At 41.3% G+C, this 22,469-nt stretch overlaps 1 protein-coding gene across 5 annotated transcripts in view; it reads left to right on the forward strand.

Annotated features, from left to right (window-relative positions):
• The window catches only part of KHDRBS3 (KH RNA binding domain containing, signal transduction associated 3), a 129,341-nt gene that overhangs the window by 95,219 nt on the left and 11,653 nt on the right, over positions 1-22,469 (forward strand). For all 5 annotated transcript variants that reach the window (XR_015733454.1, XR_015733453.1, XM_034434830.3 and 2 more), the window contains one exon: positions 4,624-4,706. Coding sequence is in view for 3 of the 5 variants with exons in the window: in XM_034434830.3 (XP_034290721.1) it covers positions 4,624-4,706 (83 nt within the window). In the remaining 2 variants the exon portion in view is untranslated. The remainder of the gene's footprint in view (positions 1-4,623; positions 4,707-22,469) is intronic.

Below are 22,469 nucleotides of genomic sequence, written 5' to 3' on the forward strand. Positions count from 1 at the left end.
CTTGCCTCCAGAACTCGTGCGTCCTCCATTACTGGAGGCTTTCAATAAGAGACTGGACAGCCATTTGTCTGAAATGGTATAAGGTTTCCTGTTCAAGCAGCGGGTTGGACTAAAAGACCTCCAGGTTCCCTTCCATCTCTATTATTCTATGTTCCAGGTGCCCAATTTGTGCGGCACTGTTTTTGGATTCGTTTTGCTGTCCGTCTTGTCTAGAGACCACTTCAAGCACCCAGTGATATCAATATGAAGCTGCTGGTCCTAATTAAGGCCCAGTTTCTAAGTGTTTTTGAGTTTCACTTGAGCAGAGGACAGAGTGTCAAATTCAAAATTCAATTCAAACCTTTATTGTCAGTGCACAACATATGTACAATGAGATTGGTTGTGCTCCCTTAGTGCACCCCACCCCAACACAAAACAACTCACAGTGAAGACAGAAAATCCCTAACCCAATAAGTATCCAGGAGAACATTCTTTCCACATTCCTAACTTGAAGTCTCCAAAAAATGAATTCAGTAAAATCAGACAAGCTGATGTGTTGGTATCCTTCCTCCTTCCCTGACTACATGCTTAATGACCGTTGAAAGTTACAGAGGCATTAAAAAATGTGTCTTACGACCGTTTTGCTCAGTTACGATTGCAATTGCAGCATTCCCCCTGATTCTATGGTTAAAATTTGGATGCTTGTAGTTATGACGATTACAGTACAGTAGCATTTTAGAATATAGAATAACAGAGTTGGAAGGGACTTTGGAGGTCTTGTAGTCCAATCCCATTTAGGCAGGAAACCCTTCCTACCATTTCAGACAAATAGTTATCCAATTTCTTCTTAAAAACTTCCAGTGTTGGAGCATTTACAACTTCTGGAGGCAAATTGTTCAACTGATTCTAACCGTCAGGAAATTTCTCCTTAGTTCTAAGTTGCTTCTCTCCTTGATTGGTTTCCATCCATTGCTTCTTGTCCTGCCCTCAGGTGCTTTGGAGAATAGGTTGACTCCCCTCTTCTTTGTGGCAACCCCTGAGATATTGGAAGACTGCTATCATGTCATCCCCTAGTCCTTCTTTTCATTAAACTAGACATACCCAGTTCCTGCAACCGCTCTTCATATGTTTTAGCCTCCAGTCCCCTAATCATCTTTGTTGCTCTTCTCTGCACTCTTTCTAGAGTCTCCACATCTTTTTACATCATGGCGACCTAAAGTGGATGCAGTATTATAACCAGCATTATAAAGTGGTATTAACATGCTATGTGATCTTGATTCTATCCCTCTGTCTTATGCAGCCTAGAACTATTTTGTTAAAAGAAGATACCTTTTGACAATAGCTTTAAATTTATAGCCTTTCAAAATGAACAGGATTTATTGGCTGTTAAGAAGTAAATATACTAAACTTAAGTCACGAAAGTACTGTGGATATGATTGGCACCCTCTTTCCTTGTTTAACTAAGGACACAACAGTAAGCACCTTTTCATTTATATAATAGATATTCAACAAATTATAGGGTATGGTTACTCACAACCGATGGTAAATGAGTTTTTGGGTAACTGTCAGTTTCATCAACCATTCAGATTTGTCCTCTATTGTTTTTGGGTTTTTTTATTAAAAAGTTTTACAGAAGGTTTACATATTCCCCCCCTTCCCTACCACCCCCACCCCCTCCCCTCCCTTTCCCCCACCACCCCTCCCCCCACCCCTTCCCCTTCCCATCCGCCCATCTCCGCCCCCCTTCCCAGAACAAATTACAGGGTATAACATTCAACAAACATAATCCATCCTAATCTAAGTAATTATAACATTCAGCATCTCTTATTCCTTCAATTCCCTAATTACCCTACTAACTTAATTACCTAAAAACACACCAAATATCTACATATTTATTCATAACCTATCTGCAACTTCTTATTCCGGTGTTTATTTTGGATATAATCTATCCATCTTCTCCAGTCCCTTAAGTATCTTTCATTTGAATGTTCCTTCAAGTACGCCGAAATTTTTGCCATCTCCTCTAGGTTTGTTACTTTCATTGTCCATTCTTGGATTGTAGGTAAATCTTGCTTCTTCCAATATTGTGCCACCAACAATCTTGCTGCAGTTATTAAATTCAAAATCAAATCAGTCTCTATAACCGTACAGTCCGTAACTATACCCAGCAGAAACAAGTATGGTGTAAATTTTAACCTCTTTTTAAGAATGTTTTGTAAAATCCACCAAATTTTTATCCAGAATGCTTTAACCTTTTTTACATGTCCACCAAAAATGGAAGCATGTAGCATCCTCACAATCACATCTCCAACATTTTGGTTGTACATTCGGGTACATACAAGATAGTTTTTTGGGATCTAGATGCCATCTATAAAACATTTTATAAAAATTCTCCCTTAAGTTTTGCGCTTGTGTAAATTTCACATTTCTTACCCATATTTTTTCCCATGTTAAGATTTGTCCTTTACTGTTGAGCAACAATCCAGAAAGTTACTTGTTTGCACTGACCAGAGTTGGCAAGATTTTTTTTTTTCTTCCCTTTTCTTTGAGGGGCTTTGACTTCGTTAATGACCTCGCAGCTCATTTTACAACTGAAAAAAGTACAATTCCTCTTTTAGGGAGTGTTGATCCCTGGCCAGCTGTGGCCAAGGCTAATACAGGTTACTGGGCCTAAGGAGTTCGGTTTACACTGGTAATTCCAGATCGATTTCCAAGCGCTGCATGTGATCAATTCGAATGCCAATTTTATTACAAAGGGAAACGGAGAAATCCAGCAATCCTCTTCCCGATTAACCCTTTAAATCTAATTAGTGAAGTGTAAACCAGGCAGCTGTTTGGGAGATTAGTCAACTGGTTGTCTTGGGAAGCTGTTTGGCAGAGCCACAAGCTGGATTCAGGAGGTATCAGCCAACACTTGACAAGCACTTACAACACCTGGTAGAAAAGTATTCCAACTACCTTTAAAGAATGCTGTCTCTTAGCACTAGTCATAGATTTAAGGGGAGCACTCAATTCCATCCCTCAACAAGCTTTGGGCAAAACTGGGAGCTTCCTGCGTAAATTGCCATCTTCTCCTTTTGCTGTGGGTCTGGCTGAAGATGTGTACCTCTTTGAGGACACAGAGGGAAAAGCTAAAATGGTAGAAACATTTTCTACATACTTAGAAAAATAATATAATTGTAAAGCCCCTAAAGGCAGAACAAGAAATTTCCTAGTGGTGGAAGCAATTAACCAATTAACTTTCCTCCAGAAGTTGTGGGTGCTCCAATACTGGAGGTTTTCAAGAAGAGATTGGAGAGTCATTTGTCTGAAATAATCTAGATCACCTGGATGTGTAGCGGATTGAACTAGAAGACCTCCAAGGTCCCTTCCAACTCTACTATTCTGTTAATTCTGTTACATAAAATATTCAAGGCAGATTCAATGCAATTTGTTGATGTTGCCTTTCCCATTCTTCTCTCATGCAAAAATGCATCCCCTTCTTTTCGTTTCGGTATTCTTTCCATCATTTCAGCAAAACTCGAATTTCCCAGAGTCGGCCCAACAGCTGGGTCTCAATCTTCTTTACGCAGTCCTTTTGAGCAAACAAATGGATTTAAGGCAGAGGCTCCAAGGCCTTGCCTTGGATTGCAGAGAGGGAAGGCTGGCCATCAACTATGATAAAACAAGCACAATCCTGGTTACCAAGAGACTGGCCAGCTGCAGGCATTGCTGAAACTTTAAAGGCTTCTGTAGAGCACAAACTGAACATCAAGGATTTTATTCCTTACCTGTATGGAGAAGAGGTCATTGTGTTGGCCAATAGAGTTGCTAACACTTGTAGCTGGGCTTGTGATTACATCACCACCACTGTAAATGAGTCAGAACAAAAGCTATTTCTCCCTTACACAACTCGCAGATTCGTCCTTCTAGAAGAAGTCCAGTCCAATTTTTTATAGGACGTTTCTTGGTGAATTTCCAAGCCTTAATTTTGTTTGGTAACTGGATTAATTTATTTAGTGGTTTGGATGCTATTTTGCCATTCAAAATGCTGGCTAAAATTGATCTTGATTGGTGATTCGGTTGTTTCTTTGCTCATTCAGGATCATTTTCTATCATCCTGAAGAAAAGGAATTGATTTGGATTTAAAATCTTGCAGTGTTGCAACTGGACTTTCTGGTTTTTCCTTGGAGACGTTTTGCTTCTCATCCAAGAAGCTTCTTCAGTTCTGAACTGAAGTCCAGTTGCCTCTTGAAAAAGCACCTTTGGGGCAGCCATGACCTGGATGACTGAGAATCTCCCTAGACATCTCTTTAGCTTAATTCCCCCACCCCCCTTTTAGTTCATTTTCCCTTGTCCAGAGCAGTTAATTTGACCATAAGTAAAGATGGAAGAATTCTTTGATTCATAACTTCCCATGTCCTCCCATCAGATGTTCCTAAGATTTTGCTTGCCATGGGATCAGCCATTCCATTTTCTTCCTTTTGAGACCACTGAATTAAACACGGGCTCCCTTTTACTGAGTACTTAAATCAGTCTCGCCAGCATCTCTCTGTGAATTTAGGTTTCCAGGAAAGAGTGATCTTTTTTCCCAGACAGACAAAGTGATGATCTGGTATAACTCTTGAATTGTAATGCTGCCTTTATGTGGGCATTTCTTTATAGGAATATGATGATGGATACGGCACTTCGTATGATGAACAGAGCTACGATTCCTATGATAACAGCTATAGCACTCCGGCACAAAGGTAAGGAAAATAATCATCTCACGCACTTAGCTGGAATCACCCTCTTTTTAACAGGGTTAGAAGTTTCAGCTGTAGGTGGCTGGGTTGAAGGATCGTTTCTTCTGTTGAAGATGTCAGAGAGCTAATGGAGTTTTTGGGGTAGGGAAAAACAGTGACCCCTCCAAAGTAGTTGTGTCAAACTCAAGGCCCAGAGGCCAGATCCGGCTCATGCGATGCTTAGATTTGGCCCGTGGGACCACCCTGTAAAGAGCAAAGGACTGGCACTGGGTGCCTCTACCAGCACAAACGGAGCTCCGTTTCACTGGGAGAGGGTTGCAGGAGGCTGTCACAACCGAAAACCGAGCTTGGGAGCCCATTTTCACTGGCAAAATGCTCGGGCCACCACAGGCGCCCCCGACACGAGTGACATCGAGCTGGCCACGCCCACCTTGCTCCCTTCCCCCCAGGTGAAACACAACCCTGATGCGGCCCTCAATGAAATCGAGTTTGAAACCCCTGCTCCAAAGCATTTGGGGAGAGTTCAAGACACCCTGCCTATCCAGAGGGCATCCTTTCCCTTTTCATCATGTCAACTTTTAAATTGTAGAAATGAAGGTTCATGTTCATGTTGGAATAAAATAGCGTGCAGGTATCTGGGTATGATGACTTTGTGCCCTCAGAAAGTCCAATTAAGTTGGCCTACAGTGCCTGTGGTCTTGGAAGAGGTTCTGCTCTCTTTTCCTGTAACCTGCTGGCGATATGAGTTTTCTTGCAATAATATCAATATTCATGGTTGACTTCACCTCCCTGTGGTGCTAACTCACACCACGGATGTCTTAAGTATAACCCCGCCTATCATTTCTCCTCTAATGATTAATTAATAATGATAATAATGAATTCTATATTTTTAATGTTGTCCTTGTGCCTTGTTTTTATTTTAACATTTACCTTATTTCCCTTCTCCTTCCCTTGGTTTTATTTTGGGTTCATTTTACGGCTATTGAAAACGACTTCGGGGTTTTTCTTTGATGAGAAATGGCATAGAAGCACTTTTACTAATAACAAAATAGTGTTGTCCTCTTTCAAAATGACAATTAAATATTTTTTTTATTTATTGCTATCTTTGCATACATTTTGTGCCAGGGAGTATATAGGTCTTACATGCATTCGCATTGAAGCAATAGAACAGTATTTCAGGTGTGGTAAGCTTTTAAATGCCATTGAAGGAATTTCTTTAAAATGCTGAGCTAAAATGTAATTGTGAGGACTTAAAATGATTTAAAGGGATTATCTTACAAACTGGAAGCAAATTTCAGCAGCTACTGCCTAACCATTCTTCTCGTTCTTCCTGAAGTGAATTCAATGCATTTTCATTCACAGATATTGTAGCAGGATAGAGAGATGGCTGGCTAGAGGGATTTAGTTATTTATAGGAATTACTTTTGACAACTGACTGCAGGGATATAAGATCCACTGGTGTTTGTGCTGGCAAAATTCACTCAATTCCACTGACTAGAGAGAAATACGACGTGGGCAATAGCGTTCAGAGGAAACTAACATCAATTTGCACAACTTTAACTGAGACAAGTCAGTGCACAAAAAGAAAGCCACAATTAACTAGATTCCAAAAAAAATAGCGGTGTAGATGTTGAAGACTGTACAACTCTGAACTTAGTTGTTTTGGGAGAACCTGTTTAATACTCAAAACTATATATGTTGATCCCCCCAAATTGAAGACATAAAACGGCTGGATATTTGTAAATGAGGGTAGCTAGGTTGCTTTAAACCAGGGCTGTCAAACTCATGGCCCGTGAGCCAGATGTGTCATGCACTGGCCACGCCCACACCCGGTTTAGCGAAGGGGGGAGGTTGTGATACGTCATGTGACGACGCGAGTTTGACACCCCTGCTTTAAACCATCATTTCTTGAAAGCTGCCCTTTGTAACTTGCTGAGTTTTTATTCTTTAAAGTAACCGGCTGGTTGATCTTTGCACTTCTTCCACGTAATTCTTTATGTTAATCTTTGGGCTACACATGATGTTAGATAGCATTGTGGGAACTCCATTATTTTTTTATTTTATTTTTTTATTAAATTTATATCGCTGCCCATTCGCCCATGACGACTCAAGGCGGCTTACAGAATATAAAAACCACATTTAAAAACAGTAAAACGAATTAAAAAATCAAATAAATTAATGTAATAAAATCACCCCCACCTCCCGCCCCAGCGACAGTCGATCACATGAGCCATTTAATGGGATCCATCCCACTCTGGGTTCCTCAGGCCCGCTGGCAGAACCAGGTCGTCCGGAAGAGAATAACAATGAGGACCATTCTAATCTCGGGGGTGGGGGGTGATGTTCCAGAGAGAGGGAGCCACCACGGAGAAGGCCCTTCTTCTGGTCCCACCAGGTGTATCTCCCTCAGGGATGGGACCTGCAGCATCCCCTGCCTCCCCGCTCTAACGTGTCGGGTAGATGTGACCGACAAGAGACGGTCCCTCAGATAACCTTAATTATAAGTCATCTTGAACTACCATCTCACTAATCTTAGTGTCAAAGCCTTAAGAATTTGTTAATTTGACTGGTCCAGAACAATTCCATTATCAAGTCCTTCTGTGAACAGAGAAACAAATGGAAAATCGGAACTGTAACAGGCGTAGCTCACAAATTCTGCTTTAAATGCATTTTGTAAACAGTCCTGGTATGTGTGGCCTGGTTTGTTTGTTGTTGTTTTTTAAACACTTGCTGTGCACAAAATTAGGCCACTGGGCTGCGAGCCTTGCGGGTTTTTTGCCGTCTCCCACACTAGTCTTTGCAGAGGCAAGAATATAGGGGCAAATGCAAACCCATTGCTGATCATTCTGTTGCTGATGTCAGCCCAGTATTTAATGTTCTCCAGCATACATAAGATTTATCACAGAGGAATTATGGAATAATGGCGGAGTATAGAAACAGAGTCCACCAGGGAGATGTACTACATCATTTGGATTTAGCGCTACCATCTGCTTAATAGCGCTCAGATCACTACCAAGATACTTATGATCAGCCATTCATGGCAGTGACAGATGCTGCAGAGAGAGTTAACATGGCAGAGAATGAAGTTTGTTACTAAAACTCAAGAAGATGTGACCAGAAAGAGAAGGGATTTTGTTTCCCAGGAAAGATGGCTTTTATCCCCATTTCTTATCCGTCTCTTATAAGATATTAAGCAAACATTATAGTTTTGGAATTATCAAGAGAGAGCCACTTCGGCATAAGGTTGAGGGAGAGAAGGATGGGAGGAAAAACGGAGAAAAATGCAACAGGATCCTCAAGGATCCTTGATGCTCTCTGAGCTTTGGAGATGTTTCATTAACTTGGTTGTTTTCTTGCAGACGTTTCATTGCCCAACTAGGTAACATCAGTGTTAGAAGGGAATGGGGTTGTTTTCTGTTTATATACAAGCAGCTTTCCCTGTCAGTGCTGGTGGGAGTGTTTGTGATTCAACAACACTTGGTTCACCAACACCGTCGGGGCAAGTCGCTCGTATATAAACAGAGAGCAAACCCCACTCCCTTCTAGCACTGATGACAGTAACTGGCTAGGTAGTGAAATGTCTGCCAGAAAACAAGATGAAAGAGAACGAAGGACGCCTAGAGTTCAACTCTGAGCTACAATATTCTCTTCTTATCAATACCTCAAGGAAATTTTTATGTTCCCACAGTAGCGCACTTACTAATTACAAATAGGCTTGCCACCACATCTTTGAATGAAGCTGCCAGCTAATTTAGTTTAGTTTACTTTATTGTCATTGCACCTCGTACAAATTAATTAAATGCCATCTTCAGTGTACATTATAATTATAAAAATAAAACACAAACACACATCCTTCACATTCTATACAGTTGAATTGAAAACCGATATTGCATTAATATTGCACTATACAGTAGAATTCAATGCAGTTACTGCCCTGGGATAGAAGCTGTTTTTCAGCCTATTTGTCCTTGTTTTTATTGTCTTGTACCGTCTGCCAGATGGTAATAGTTCAAAAAAAGGGTGCTCAAGGATGAGATGGATCTTTAAGAATGTTTTGAACTTTCTTAAGGCAGCGGGAGCTATATAAAGCTCTTCCAAAGGGGGGAGAGGGCAACCAATGATCCTCTGGGCAATGACGTCAACCCTCTGGAGCGCTGTCCTATCTGCCATTGTGCAATTGGCAAAGCATACACAGATGCAGTAAGTTCAAATACTCTCTATGGTGCAGCAATAGAAGGTCACCAGCAGTTTTTCATTCAGTTGTTGTTTCCTGAGAAGTCTCAGGTAGTATAATCTCTATTGAGGCCCTTTTGACCAGTGCTGCAATGTACCCAGGTCAGGTCCTCTTTTATGATAACCCCCAAAAACTTAAAACTGGCCACGTGCTCCACTCGGTCTCCATTGATAAGCAAGGGCTGGATGTCTGATCTATTCCTTCTATATATAGTCCACTATAAGCTCCTTGGTCTTACTTGTGTTAAGGACCAAGTTATTGTCTCCACACCTCGAAAGCAACTGTTCCACCTCATCTTGATAGGCAGACTCATCCCTCATCCCTTCCCCCCCCCCACCCCATAGATAATTTGTGGAGGTTAGGGGGTCAGATCCAATGTGGTTGTGAATCAAAATTAAAAGCAAAAAGGCACCTAAAATAAGACTTTTGAACTTTACATGCAAAGAATGCCCCTTTCTTTTGGAACGCGTGACATCATTGTTCAAATCTCTAGGGTTCCTACACATTATTTTCATCATTTGTCCTTGTTTTTCAGAGGGTTTTCTTTTCTTTTCTTTTCTTTTCTTTTCTTTTCTCTTTCTTTCTTTCTTTCTTTTCTTTTTTTTTTTTTTGCCATTTCTCTTTTACTGTTGTTACAGCCTACCTCCCCTTCTTCCTCCCAAAATCGAGTGGCTTGTTATGACTTTTGCGGCCAGGAGTGCCTTGACTGAAACGCTCGAATTCTGACGATGTTCTCAAGCCGCAGCGGAGGACTGAATTGAACTCCTGAGTCCAATAAGAAAGGAAACAGCAACAACTAAAAAAGTGTATTGCCGAGAAATTCTTTTTGCTTAGGGAAAGCGGGAGGGCCTCTTTCCAGAGGTTGAAAGCCCCCAAGCTGTGCTTGTGTTGCTGTGCAGTTATCAATCACAGGACAAATGATGCTGCATTGTTGCGAAGGCACGCGGCAACATTCTTCTTGGATCTTTAGAGTCGATGTAATTGGATCATTGAAGTCTGAAGGCCCCGCATTGCATCTTGAAACGGTAGCATTGAGATTTCAAAAACCGTACTCAAAACAGACCTGCTAACCGTCGGGCTGCCGTTTCTCTGAATTTTATATGAATCAGCAGTACGTTGCCAGTCACACCCAAATAAATATGTTTTAAACACTCTCACGGATGCCAAGCTATTGTTGCTGGTAAAGGCAGCCTTTTCTCTCCATGAATGTATCCTGAATTTACAAGTTAGGAGTAGCCTTCCAACTCGGCAGGAAATGAAATAAAAATTTCACATCTAATTATTTGCTGCCATTTTTCAATGCAGCCTTCAGTGCTATATCAATTAAATAGTACTCAGTTTTCTCTTGTTTTTGCTAAGCGGAAGATTTAAGTGCTTAAAGGTGAGGCATAGTATGTTACATTTTTCTCAGATTTGTGAATCAAAGAGATATTTCTGATGGTCAACAGAAGGCAAAGTTGGATTGGGACATGTTAAGATGGTCCTAAACTCCAATGTCCAGATCTTTGTGTGTGTGTGTGTGCATATACTTGTTTTATATACATATGTACAAACGAACGAACAATCCTAAAAATATGAGTTCCAGGTGTAGCTATAAAAGAAGAGACAGACATTGCAATCTCCGGAACTTTAAAATAGCTTTTGTTAGCCTCTGCTAACATCATCAGCTCTGCTAACATATGTATGTGTACACAAATTTTATATGTGTGTGTGTATATATACCATTTATATACAGCTTCACAATGCTTTATAGCTCCCTCTAAGCAATTTACAGAGTCAGCATATCAGCCCCAACAATCTGGGTCCTCATTTTACCCACAGATGGAAGGCTGAGTCAACTTTGAACCGGTCAGGATCGAACTCCTGGCGGTGAGCAGAGTTTGCGTGCAATACTGCATTCCAACCACAGTGTGCGCTGTCTCTCCCTTCCTCCCCCGCCCCCCGCACAACTTGCCATACATACACACACATAAAGATCTGGACTTGGACGCGGCACATTTGAGTTTAGGACCATCCCAACATGTCCTAATCCAATTTTGCTTTTTGTTGACCATCAGAAATATCTCTTCAACTCACAAATCAGAGAAAGACGTTACATACTATATATGGTATTTGTTATATAATATACAGTATTTATATATAAGGCTTTATAAAACCTTAGTAAGACCACACCTAGAATACCTCATCCAGTTTTGGGCACCATATTGTAAAAAGATGTTGAGATCCAGAAAGAATGCAGAGAAGAGCAACAAAGATAATTAGAGGACTGGAGGATAAAACATGAAGAATGGTTGCAGGAATTGGATGTATCTAGTGAAAGGAAGGACTAGGGTAGACATGATAGCAGTTTTCCGATATTTGAGGGGCTCCTACAAAGATGAGGGAGAGAGTCAACCTATTCTCCAAAGCACCTGAGGGCAGACAAGAAACAATGGATGGAAACTAACCAAGGAGATAAGCAACCTGGAACTATGGAGAAATCTCCTGACAGTGAGAACAATTAACCAGTGGGATGACTTGCCTTCAGAAGTTGGGGGTGTTGTTGGTGTCAACTTGCAAAGCATTTTTAGTCTGCTCTCAAGTTGACATAGGTAGAAGGGGTGGGGGGGGGAGAGAGAACTGACGGAGCAATTCAGCAGTCACATTCCATGCATACCTTCCTCAAAAGTTAGATCTCAAATTACCAGGGCCAGTTCGTGAGGCGTGGTTTCTACAGCCCATGAAAGTGCCTCCTTGGAGAATGTGATTCATGACACAGCCTGAGAGGAGGGGAGGGTGACAGGGTCAAAGTTGAGCAGTAAATTACGTGCAGCAGAGTTGACTACACTTGGAAAGCTGCCAACATGTTTCTCCTTAGAAATAGCTGGGTTCCTTTTGAAACTTGGCTTGAGGCTCATGAGTTAATTAGGGCATTCGTCGGAGCCCTGACAGTTGGTTTTTAAGAAGAGATTGGACGGCCACTTACCTGGAATGGTAAGAGAATCTCCTTCTAGTTTATTTGGCCAAGTGTGGTTAGACACACAAGGAACAGGAGGAAGAGATAGTGTGTAGCAGTGTTTCTCAACCTTGATACCTTTAAGGTGGGTGGATCCTGGCTGGGGAATTCTGGGAGTTGGTATGAAACGCTGGAGTGGGGAATGAATTACTACATTGAAGAACTGAAAACCAACTGCAGCTCTACACTCATTATTCTTGAAAAGAACAAAAAAAGAAAGCCTTCCATTTGAAACATTGCACTATGTAAGTGAAGCTGCTTCCAGCTGTAATATATCTGTCTCAAGGATATCCATCACGTTGAGGTCATAAAAATGTATTCCTGTCTGCCTGTGAACAGACGTGAAGACGTCTCTTAAAATCTACTGCTCGGAAATACAGGATTACTTGACTTTCACAAGGAAAAGTAACTATAATGGAGGTAAGAGTGAGTTTTAATGAGGCATCTGCTTTCTCTCCTTTGAAAGCAGGTCTGTTCCCAATAAAGCCGTATTGTGTTAAAAGTGAGAGGCACATTTTTTTTTTCACTTTTCTCAGCTCCACATGGCAGATGATGTCCTGCGAACAGCGTCAAATCTGGAAGGCTTCTTCAGCATCAATTACAAATACTTTTGAATTTTTAAACAGGCAACTTTGTTTTCCTGATCACAGAAGGCTCAGGGGAAAAGTTCCAAGTTTTTGCGCGCTCTAGTTGAGAAAGCAAAAGGGGAGGGGATGTGCCTGAGATCTAATCCCCTTCTGGCACTGCAAGGTTTCTATGTGCAAAGCAGCCAAGCCTTGTTCCCAGAAAGTTGTTCAGTTCAGACGTGGAAATTGTGTGCGCACGATCCGTCGAAATGGCTCCCCGGGAAAGGCATTTTAATTAGCTTTGCCTTTTGTGCGTCTTCTGCGTTAAAGCCTTTGCAGAGTGTGAACTGAGAAAGGAAATTTGCTGTTTAAAAAGTTCCAAGCAAGAAACATTTGGAAATTTCAGATACTGGTAGTACATTTTGTCTTTAAAACCATAAAAAAATCCCATGTCTATTCGAATGTGTTGTCTGGGCATAATTCATTTTGAGTAAAAGTACAATAACCATATTTATTTATTTATTTATTTATTTATTTCTTATTTATTTATTTATTTTTAAATTTGTATACCGCCCTTCTCCCTGAGGACTCAGGGCGGTGAACAGCCAAGTAAAAGCATAAACTACAAACATTAAAATACAATTAAAAAGATATATATAAATTTGGCCCCATGATTAAAAACAATAACAAACAATTCGCTCCCACAGAGAGGGTCTCCTCAGGGTGCCATCAGCCAAGTTATGTCGGCTGGTGACACCCAGGGGGAGGGCCTTCTCTGTGGGAGCCCCAGCCCTGTGGAATGAACTGCCCCCGGAAATACGTAAGATCCCCGACCTCTGGGTATTTCGCTGTGCACTGAAGACCCTGTTGTTCCGCCAGGCCGGGCTATCGACATGATAATTTTAAATTGGGGTATTTTAAATTTCTGAGGTTTTAAATGGAGCCAAATTTATTTAATAATTTTAAATTTTAAATTGATGTTTGTCTTGTGTTTTTAAATAGGCTGTACACCGCCCTGAGTCCTTCGGGAGAAGGGCGGTATAGAAATAAAATTATTATTATTATTAATTAATTAAAAACATCATACTAGTAATCTTAATAAATATATCAGTATTAATCATAAAAATAAAACAATTAGTTTGTCCATCTTTCAATATTTTCAATACAAATTTTTATTATCTCTTTGAATTCTTTTTAAATACTAAGTTCTGTTTTTGTTAGTTAACCATTGGTAAGATATCTCCCATGTTAAGAACTGTTCTGTTTCTTCCTTTTCTTTTATTTTAAGTGTCAATCTACCCCGTATCCCCCAAAATAAGACATCCCCTGATAATAAGGCCAACCGAGCTTTTGAATGCATGGCAATAAGGCCAAGCACTTATTTTGGGATTCAAAAAAATATAAGACAGGGTCTTATTTTCGGGAAAATATGGTATCCATCTCAGCACATTCTAATATTTTTTTTATTGCACTTTCATCTGTTGGGACCTCATCATTATTCCATTGTTGTTCAAACACTATTCTTGATGTCGTTACTACATGCAGAATTAAATATGTATTCTCTTTATTATACTGTTCTGGTAGAATCCTCAGCAGAAATATTTCTGGTTTCAAATCTATGTGTTGTTTTATCTTTTTTCCTAACCAAGTATATATTTTAGTCCAATATTTTATTTTATTTTTTTTGCCTTTGGGCATGTCCACCACATATGATAATATGAACCTGGTGTTTGATTACACTTTCAACATTTAGCTGATAAGTTTTCAAACATCTTTGCTAACCTCGCTGGTGGTAAATGCCATCTGTAAAACATTTTGTATAGGTTTTCCTTATAGGCCGTTGACATTATTAATTTACAGCTTCTAGCTCACAATTTCTGCCAAACTGTGGCCCTTTTACAACCTGTGGACTTCAACCCCCAGAATTCCTGAGACAGCCAAGCTGGCTCAAGAATTCTGGGAGTTGAAGTCCACAGGTTGTAAAAGGGCCACAGTTGCCCACCCCTGGTCTAGTACTATTGAATAACCAAAGTTTTTAGCTTTGGTTATGATAAGATGTTTTAGAAACTGTGGGAAAGAAACTAATTGTTTCTTTCACTTGCTCTTCTTCCGTTTTAATACTCAATAAGTGGCTGTAATTTTTTTTAATTAATTTTTCATCTGTCCGTAGTAATATCTGGTCTAGTTCCGTTGGTTCTTTATAGAAACCGTGCATTCTTGCATTTTTCACACTTAACAACTGTTGCAGCATCCCCATGCTCACGTGAGCAGAATTTGGACGCTTGGCCACTGGCATGTATTTATGATGGTCGCAGTGGCCCGGGGTCACGTGATCACTTCTTGCGACCTTCTGACAAGCAAAGTCCAATGGGGGAAGCCGGATTCGCTTAACAACCGTGTTCCTAACTTAACAACTGTAGTGGGTCACTGAAGAAGGGAAGGGGAGAAAGGTTGTAAAATGGGGTAAAAATCACTTCACAGCTGTTTTAATTACTGTATTTTTTGGACTATAAGACACACCTGGCCCTAAGACATACCTAAATTTAGAAGAGGAAATCAACAAAAAAAAGTTTTTGGCCTCCACGGGCCCCGTTTTCCAGCCTTTTCAGCCCATTCTCAAGGCTTTTCTCTGCCCGTTTCCTAGGCTTTTTTCAGCTCCTTTATGAGACTTTTTTCGGCCCATTTTTTCGGCCTGTTTTTGAGGCTTTTTTCAGGCCGTTTTTTTCCTGAAAACAATGGCCAAAAAAAAGGCTTGAAAATGGGCTGAAAAAATCTGAAAAAACGGGCCAAAAAAGCCAGAAAATGGGCTGAAAAAAAACCTCAAAAATGGGCTGAAAAAAATCTGAAAAAACGGGCCGAAAAAAGCCTTGAAAATGGGCCGAAAAAAACGGGGGAGGTGAAGGCAAAAAAAATGGCCAGTGGATGGGCGGGGCTTTGGCAATATTCGGTCTATAAAATGCACAGACATTTTCATCCCCTTTTTTTGGAGACAAAAAAGTGTGTCTTATAGTCCGAGAAATACGATAGCAACAGAAATTTGGGGCTCAATTGTGGTCTTAAGTTGAGGGTGCTTATCATCACTTTCCCATCCTAGCTGAAGGGATAGAAGGCAGTGGCGCTATTAATTAGCTAATTTATTTTTGTGGTTTTGGGGGACAGGAAAGGAATTTGTGGAGACAGCCCCGATTTAACTCTTGGTGTCCCCTGTGTACATGCAGTGTTTCAGAAGCAACATTGAGGATGATGTAAAGTCAACTTCACTCTGCTTTGTAAGGATTGACAGATTAACAAAATAATAAAGTTGGAAGGAACCTTGGAGGTCTTCTAATCCAACCTCCTGGTAGGGCAGGAAACCCTATACATTTCAGACAAATAGCTGTCCAAACTCTTCTTAAAAAGTGTCTAGAGCATTCACAACTTCTGGAGGAAAGCCATTTCACTGATTAATTGTTCTAACTCTCAGGAAATTTCTCCTTAGTTCTAGGTTGCTTCTCTCCTTGATCAGTTTCCATCTATGGCTTCTTGTCCTGCCCTCAGGTGCTTTGGAGAATAAGTTGACCCCCTCTTCTTTGTGGCAGCCCCTCAGATATTGGAAGACTGCTATCATGTCTCCCCTAGTCCTTCTTTTCATCAAACTAGACATACCCAATACCTGCAACCAATTTAATTCTTCGGCAGGGAACGAAAATGTTCAGGAATGGCACAACTAAAGAAGAGTGTGTAAAACAGAGTTTTTCAAGCTGGACTTCAACTCCCAGAAATCCCCATCCGGCAAATCTGCAGCAAATTGTAGAAGGTAGAAACAGTTTAGGCATGGAAGTGCCTGTCAATTAAAAATATTGGATATAGGGTATTGCATTTACTTGCTCTAGCCAAATCTGGTCACCCAGACAATGCATAATCGTTTTTTGTGGTTTTAATTGCTGTGGTATTACTCTGCGATCAATTGGATTGAGATGGGCGGCTAGAGAAATTGGATAAATAAATACATTCAAGATGTGTAGAATATCTTCCAGCGTTCCAGCCAGCTCATTAACTCCACTCCCAACCTGGCCTTTTGTACAACACCCAGGGATTAAGATGATGAGTGGCCTAAAAAAATAACCATCGGTCAATAAAAATAAATATGTTTAGAGGCGCCCAGCTTGGGGTGAAAAAAAGCCAAGGGAAAATTAGTACTTTAAAAGGGATCATCGGAAGGCTTATTCTTTGTGAGCCCGAGAGTGTTTTGTAGGGTGAGGGCTGTGACATGCTATTCTCAAGAGATAATAGACATTTTAAGATTATGCTACAGCTGGAGATTATCCTGCTTATATTTGTTTTAATTGCTTGGGAGACAACCAAGCAACCATTAGCTGTAGGGGATGAAAGCTGGCTACAAGTGCCAGCCTGGAATAAAGGATGAAAATCAGGGATTGATGTTCTTGCTGATGTTAAGCTACCTCACCACAAAAAAGGCACAAAGGAGCAAAGCATAAAAAGCCACGGCCGAAGAAACGGGGTTGCTATTGATTAGATGCTGTCGTGCTAATCTCAAACAAGAGGAAAGACGTGGAAAGATCTTTTTGTTAGAAAAACCCAAGCTGCCTCATCTGACATCCTTGGAAATGGTCCTGAGACCATTAGAAAATACAGGTGCTCCTCAACTTACAACCTCAATTGAGCCCAAAATGTCATTTGCTAAGTGAGATGGCTGTTAAGTGAGTTTTGCCCCATTTTATGACCTTTGTTGCCACAGTTGTTAAATGAATCAGTGCAGTTGTTGAGTTAGTAACACGGTTGTTAAGTGAGTCTGGCTTCCCCATTGACTTGGCTTGTCAGAAAGTCGCGAAAGGGAATCACATGACTCCAGGAACACTGCAACCGTCATAAATATGAGTCATTTGCCAAGGGTCTGAATTTTGCTCATGTGACCGTGGTGATGCCTGTGAAGATTCTCAGTCATCCAGGTCATGGTTGTCCCAAAGATGCTTTTTTCAAGAGGCAACTGGACTTTCTGGTTTTTCTTTGAAGACGTTTCACTTCTCATCTAAGAAGCTTCTTCAGCTCTGACTTCCCCACCATCCATTCAGAGCTGAAGAGGCTTCTTGGATGAGAAGTGAAACGTCTTCAAAGAAAACCAGAAAGTCCAGTTGCCTCTTGTGACCTATTATTCTATGTTCTGACCAGCTGTCTGCAAGGACTATAAATCCTTCTATTCCAGTCAGAGGTGAAGAAGCTTCTTGAATGAGAAAACGTCTTCAAAGAAAAACCAGAAAGTCCAGTTGCGTCTTGGGAAGAAAAAAAAAAAAATCTTTGGAACGAGGATGGGGGTGCTGCGACTCTCACAAGTGTGAAAAATAGTCACAAGTCACTTTGAACGGATTGAGGATTGCCAGTACTTTTCGGATAGCGCAAAGGTTGCACAAGGAACCTTTAGCATCTTCACTAAAAAAAATTTTTTTAAAAAGCTTTCGTTTGCTAAGGAGCTGCTGCATATATGTAGGAGAAGACCTTTTACTCAGCCACGGGAAGGTAGGAGGATTTCATAAATCATAGCGCTACACCGAGCCGCCAGACTTGCCCAAGGTTTAACCTGATATGGATCTCCACGACTGTTGATCTAACACGATTAGGCAGCTCTCTTTCCAGCTGACCGGAGGCTTTGAACCTGAAGTGCTATTCATGCAGAAGACGAAAGGTTTCACTTTGGGCATCCGAGTTACTCCGTGTAAGTGAACCATGCCGGAAACTCTTGCGTTGAAGCCTTTGCAAAGGTCAAGCAAGTAGCAGACTTGTAGACGCTAAGAGATGGAAGAGCTGATCTGGGAAACTTTGCTCCCTGGGAGTCCGTGGTGTTTTAGCATATCTCCTCTTGCTTAGTGCCGCGTGTCGATTAATTTGATTTACGATCCTCTGGTCTATTGGAAAGAGAGGATAAACCTGAAGATGGAAGCGAGCTGTTGCTTTAGGTCACCGTTTCTCAGCCGTGGCAGCTGGAAGATGTGGGGAGCTCAACTCCCACAATTCCTGTCGTACACAACCACGCAGAGGAGGATGGAGACAGGGACCAAGGAGTCTCTGTTCCATTGAGAGCCCCCTGGTTTGTTTCAGTTGAAATCTGGAAAGTCCAACGTATTGCTGGGTTTCAGATCAACTTTATTACGAACCTGTTTGGAGAAATCTTATCCAACCCTTTGAGCCACCCTGTCGTTTTTTTCCATTTTTGTGCAGGTCCAAACCAGGTTTTTGTTTCGCCTACTGGCTTGTTTTAGGACAATTAAATGAATTCATCACTTGCTGGTCAGTTTCTGCCTGTGATATTTCTGGCACTTAGTGGTGACTTTGATTTAGTCATTCTGTTTTGAGCCAGGTTGGAATTCATTTCATTCGATTATACATAAAGAACACAGTTAAAATGTATTTATTTCTTTATCACATTTAGACTCTGGCATGAATGACAGTTTAAAAGGGCCTCCTGTTTAGGAATAGGCACAATTGCTTCCCAAGCTAAAACTATAAACACCTTATAGGTTTGTGATAGCTTTGAAGTCAAAAGATCTACAGTCCGGTTGCAAATCTGCTAGGTAAATAAATACAGATAATTTTTGACTTGCAACAGTTAATTTACTGTCCGTTCAAAGTTACAGCGGCACTGAAAAAAGTTGTTATGACCATTTTTCACAACTTACGACCATATACCATCCTGATGGTCAAACAATCAACATTCACATCCTTGGCAACTGGCTCATATTTATGACAATTGTAATGTCTTGGGGTCATGGGACCAACTTCTGCGAACTTCTGACAAGCGAAGTCAATGGGGAAATCCAGAGTCACTTAACAACCATGTTACTGACTTAACAAATGCAGTGGTTTACTAAACAACCATGGCAAGCAAAGTCGTAAAACGGAGCAAACTCACTTAAGAAATGTTCCACTTAGCAACTTAAATTTTGGGCTCTATCGTCGTAAGTCAAGATCTTCCTGTATGTTCTCTGTCCTAGTTTTGTTTTCCACTGAGAATGGCAGCAACTTTTAACTTCTGTTTTTTTTTCTGAAATGAAACTAAAACAACAAGAGAAACGTCCAATGCCCCATGTAAAAAAAAAAAAATGATTTCAGCACTTAGTCACGTCTTCTAACCACGCTGCTTTCCGGATTTGCAGATTCTGTCAATTTCCAACAGCCTTTCTGCTTACACCTTTTGTCTGTCTTTCGGCCTTGTGCAACGAAAACTGCAGAACTACCTGCCGAGTATTTTTTTTCCCTCTGGCCAAAATTATTTTATCGAGAAAAATGATAACAGCCCTTGCAGTCACAGGCGGGCACGTCGCAGTTTCGCTGAGCAGGGCGCAAAGAGCTTTATTCTGCAACAGGCCCTTCCTTAAAAATATAATTTCAGGAGGCTCTGAAGTGATAGCAAAAATACAAGAGACAAATACATTTTGTGAGCCTGCTGTTAGGCAAGAAGAGAATTCTCACCTGGTCATTGAATCCAGTAATCGGTCACCTAGCTATAGTTTCCTATGTAGGTTGCAGCTTCCTTAAATAACCTAATATTTAAAAAGAGTCCTAAAGGTGCTTTTTCAGGAGGCAACTGGACTTCCTTGTTTTTTCTTTTGAAGGCGTTTCGCTTCTCATCCAAGAAGCTTCTTCAGCTCTGACAGGATAGTGGGGAATGGAAGGATTTGTATTCCTTGCATTTATATTCCTACTCAGGTGCTTCAACGACCCTCTAAAAGGATGCAAATGATCAGCTGTCTGCAAGGAATATAAATCCTTCCATTCCCCCACCATCCAGTCAGAGCTGAAGAAGCTTCTTGGATGAGAAGTGAAATGTCTTCAAAGAAAAAAAACATAAAGTCCAGTTGGTTCTTGAAAAAGCACCTTGGGGACAACCTGGATGACTGAGAATCTCTACAGACTATTTAGCAAAAGAGGTTTTATAATTTAATAAGCCAGGTCGTCTTCGGTCTGCTGAGGGTTACCCAAGCAGGATGCTGCTCCCCTCCAGGCTGAGGTGAACCCACCAAAATGTAGTCTCAGCGATCGTTTTGAGTTACTACTTCTTTTTTTATATATATACGATTACCGTGGGTGAAGGGTCTGTCAGCTAATAACATTTGTGGGCTTTTTTTCATACACCTTCAATGTAAATAAGTGATTTTTCTTCCTTTCCAAGGATTATTGGTTTTGCTGTTTACATGCCCACGAGAGGCGAGTCATGTTTACTTTAACAGGCGTTTGGGTTTGTGAAACGAAGCCCGGCCAAAATAATTCTGACAGGATTGACAGGGAGTGGAAGAGGGGCTCAGCTGCTTGACGCTTCCAGCTTTGATGGCTCCTACAATAAGTAATCAAGATATTGTAGGGAAGGAATAGCAACTGTCACTGCAAAGGTCTCCGTCAAGATATGAGCATCTTGGTGTGATGGGAAGGGGTGGGGGGGAGGGAACATAAAGTTTTGTGAGTCAAAAACAGTGTTGGCATTTTCTTCTCCTGCAAATCTGTTCAGACTGTGTTCCATAATTCTGGTTGGGAGTTCTTTATGGAGTAGATTAGCAGCGGTGTCTCTTGGGCTCCCACCTCCTTGTAGTACTGATAGTTATCTCATGTGCTTTCCATAGGGGAGGGCGGCTACCATGCAGAGCGAGAATGGTTGCATTTAATGAGCTAACGAAGCGTCCAGTTCATGGCCCCGGGCCATAAATGTTGCTTTTCTGCTCAAAAAAACACAACTCCTGCAGCAGAGAGGAAAATGGTAGACTGTGCTGATTACAAATTCAAAATTGCAAATATGCAGTGCTGATTCATCTGGCAGGAGCCTGCTGGAGAATATCTGGAACATTCCTGAGGAGCAAACTGACATTTGGGAATATTACCTTTAATTTAGAGCTCATGGGCCAAGGCAGGATTTAGCAACCTGCAAGCATCCGGCCACCTGCAGTCTACTTTTCCTTCCTTCCTTCCTTCCCTCCTGCCTGCCTGCCTTCCTTCCTGTCTTGAGAAAGTTAAGGCAGAGATGACCAGTTCTTCCTTCCTTCCTTCCTTCCTTCCTTCCTTCCTTCCTTCCTTCCTTCCTTCCTTCCTTCCTTCCTTCCTTCCTTCCTTTCTTTCTTTCTTTCTTTCTTTCTTTCTTTCTCTCCTTCCTTCCTTCCTTCCTTCCTTCCGTTCTCCCTTTCTTTCTTTCTCTCCTTCCTTCCTTCCTTCCTTGAGAAAGTTAAGGCAGAGATGACCAGTTCGTTCTTCCTTCCTTCTTTCCTTCCTTCCGTTCTCCCTTTCTCCCTTTCTCTCCTTCCTTCCTTCCTGTTATAAATAATGCAAACACACAAAATATTCCTTCCTTTTCCTATTTTCCCCACAGCAACAACACTGTGAGGTGAGTTAGGTTGAGAGTAAGTGACTGGCTCAAAGTCGCCCAGCTGACATTCATGCCTAAAGTGGGACTAGAACTCACCTTCTCCTGGTGATTGTCTCAAAGTGACCCAACTCACTGGCTTTCGTGCCTAAGGCAGGACTAGAACTCACTTTCTCCTAGCGATTGGCCCAAAATCACCCAGCCTGGCTTTCAAACCTAAGGCGGGATTACAACTCACCACCTCCTGCTTTCAAAGCCAGTACCTTCACTACTACCCCAAACTGATTGCTGAATATAGTGGCTTGATTTCCTCCTATTTTCTGATGAGGAACCACCTGAAAGCTACATCCTTAAAATTAGCTGAATCTAGTAAAACAAAGAAACTCTTATTCAGATCCTTCCCCTTCCCGAAAAGCCCACCCACATTCTTTTGCATGTGATATGGGCCTCACTCTTCTTGGGGTCCAAGACCTTTTCAACCCAGGAGCTTATGTCAAAGGCACATCTTAGTTTCAAAAGTTCCCATCTGCAAGGCTTTAACATCTGCCTTGGTTAACAAGGCAGAAGTGTAGAGCAGGGAGGGCCCAGCCTGTTCAAGTCAGAGGATACATTTGACCTGACAGCATATGAT

This window comes from Pantherophis guttatus, chromosome 3, assembly GCF_059756535.1.
Source record: "Pantherophis guttatus breed Tessera chromosome 3, ASM5975653v1, whole genome shotgun sequence".
In the NCBI taxonomy this organism is placed as follows: Eukaryota; Metazoa; Chordata; class Lepidosauria; order Squamata; family Colubridae; genus Pantherophis; species Pantherophis guttatus.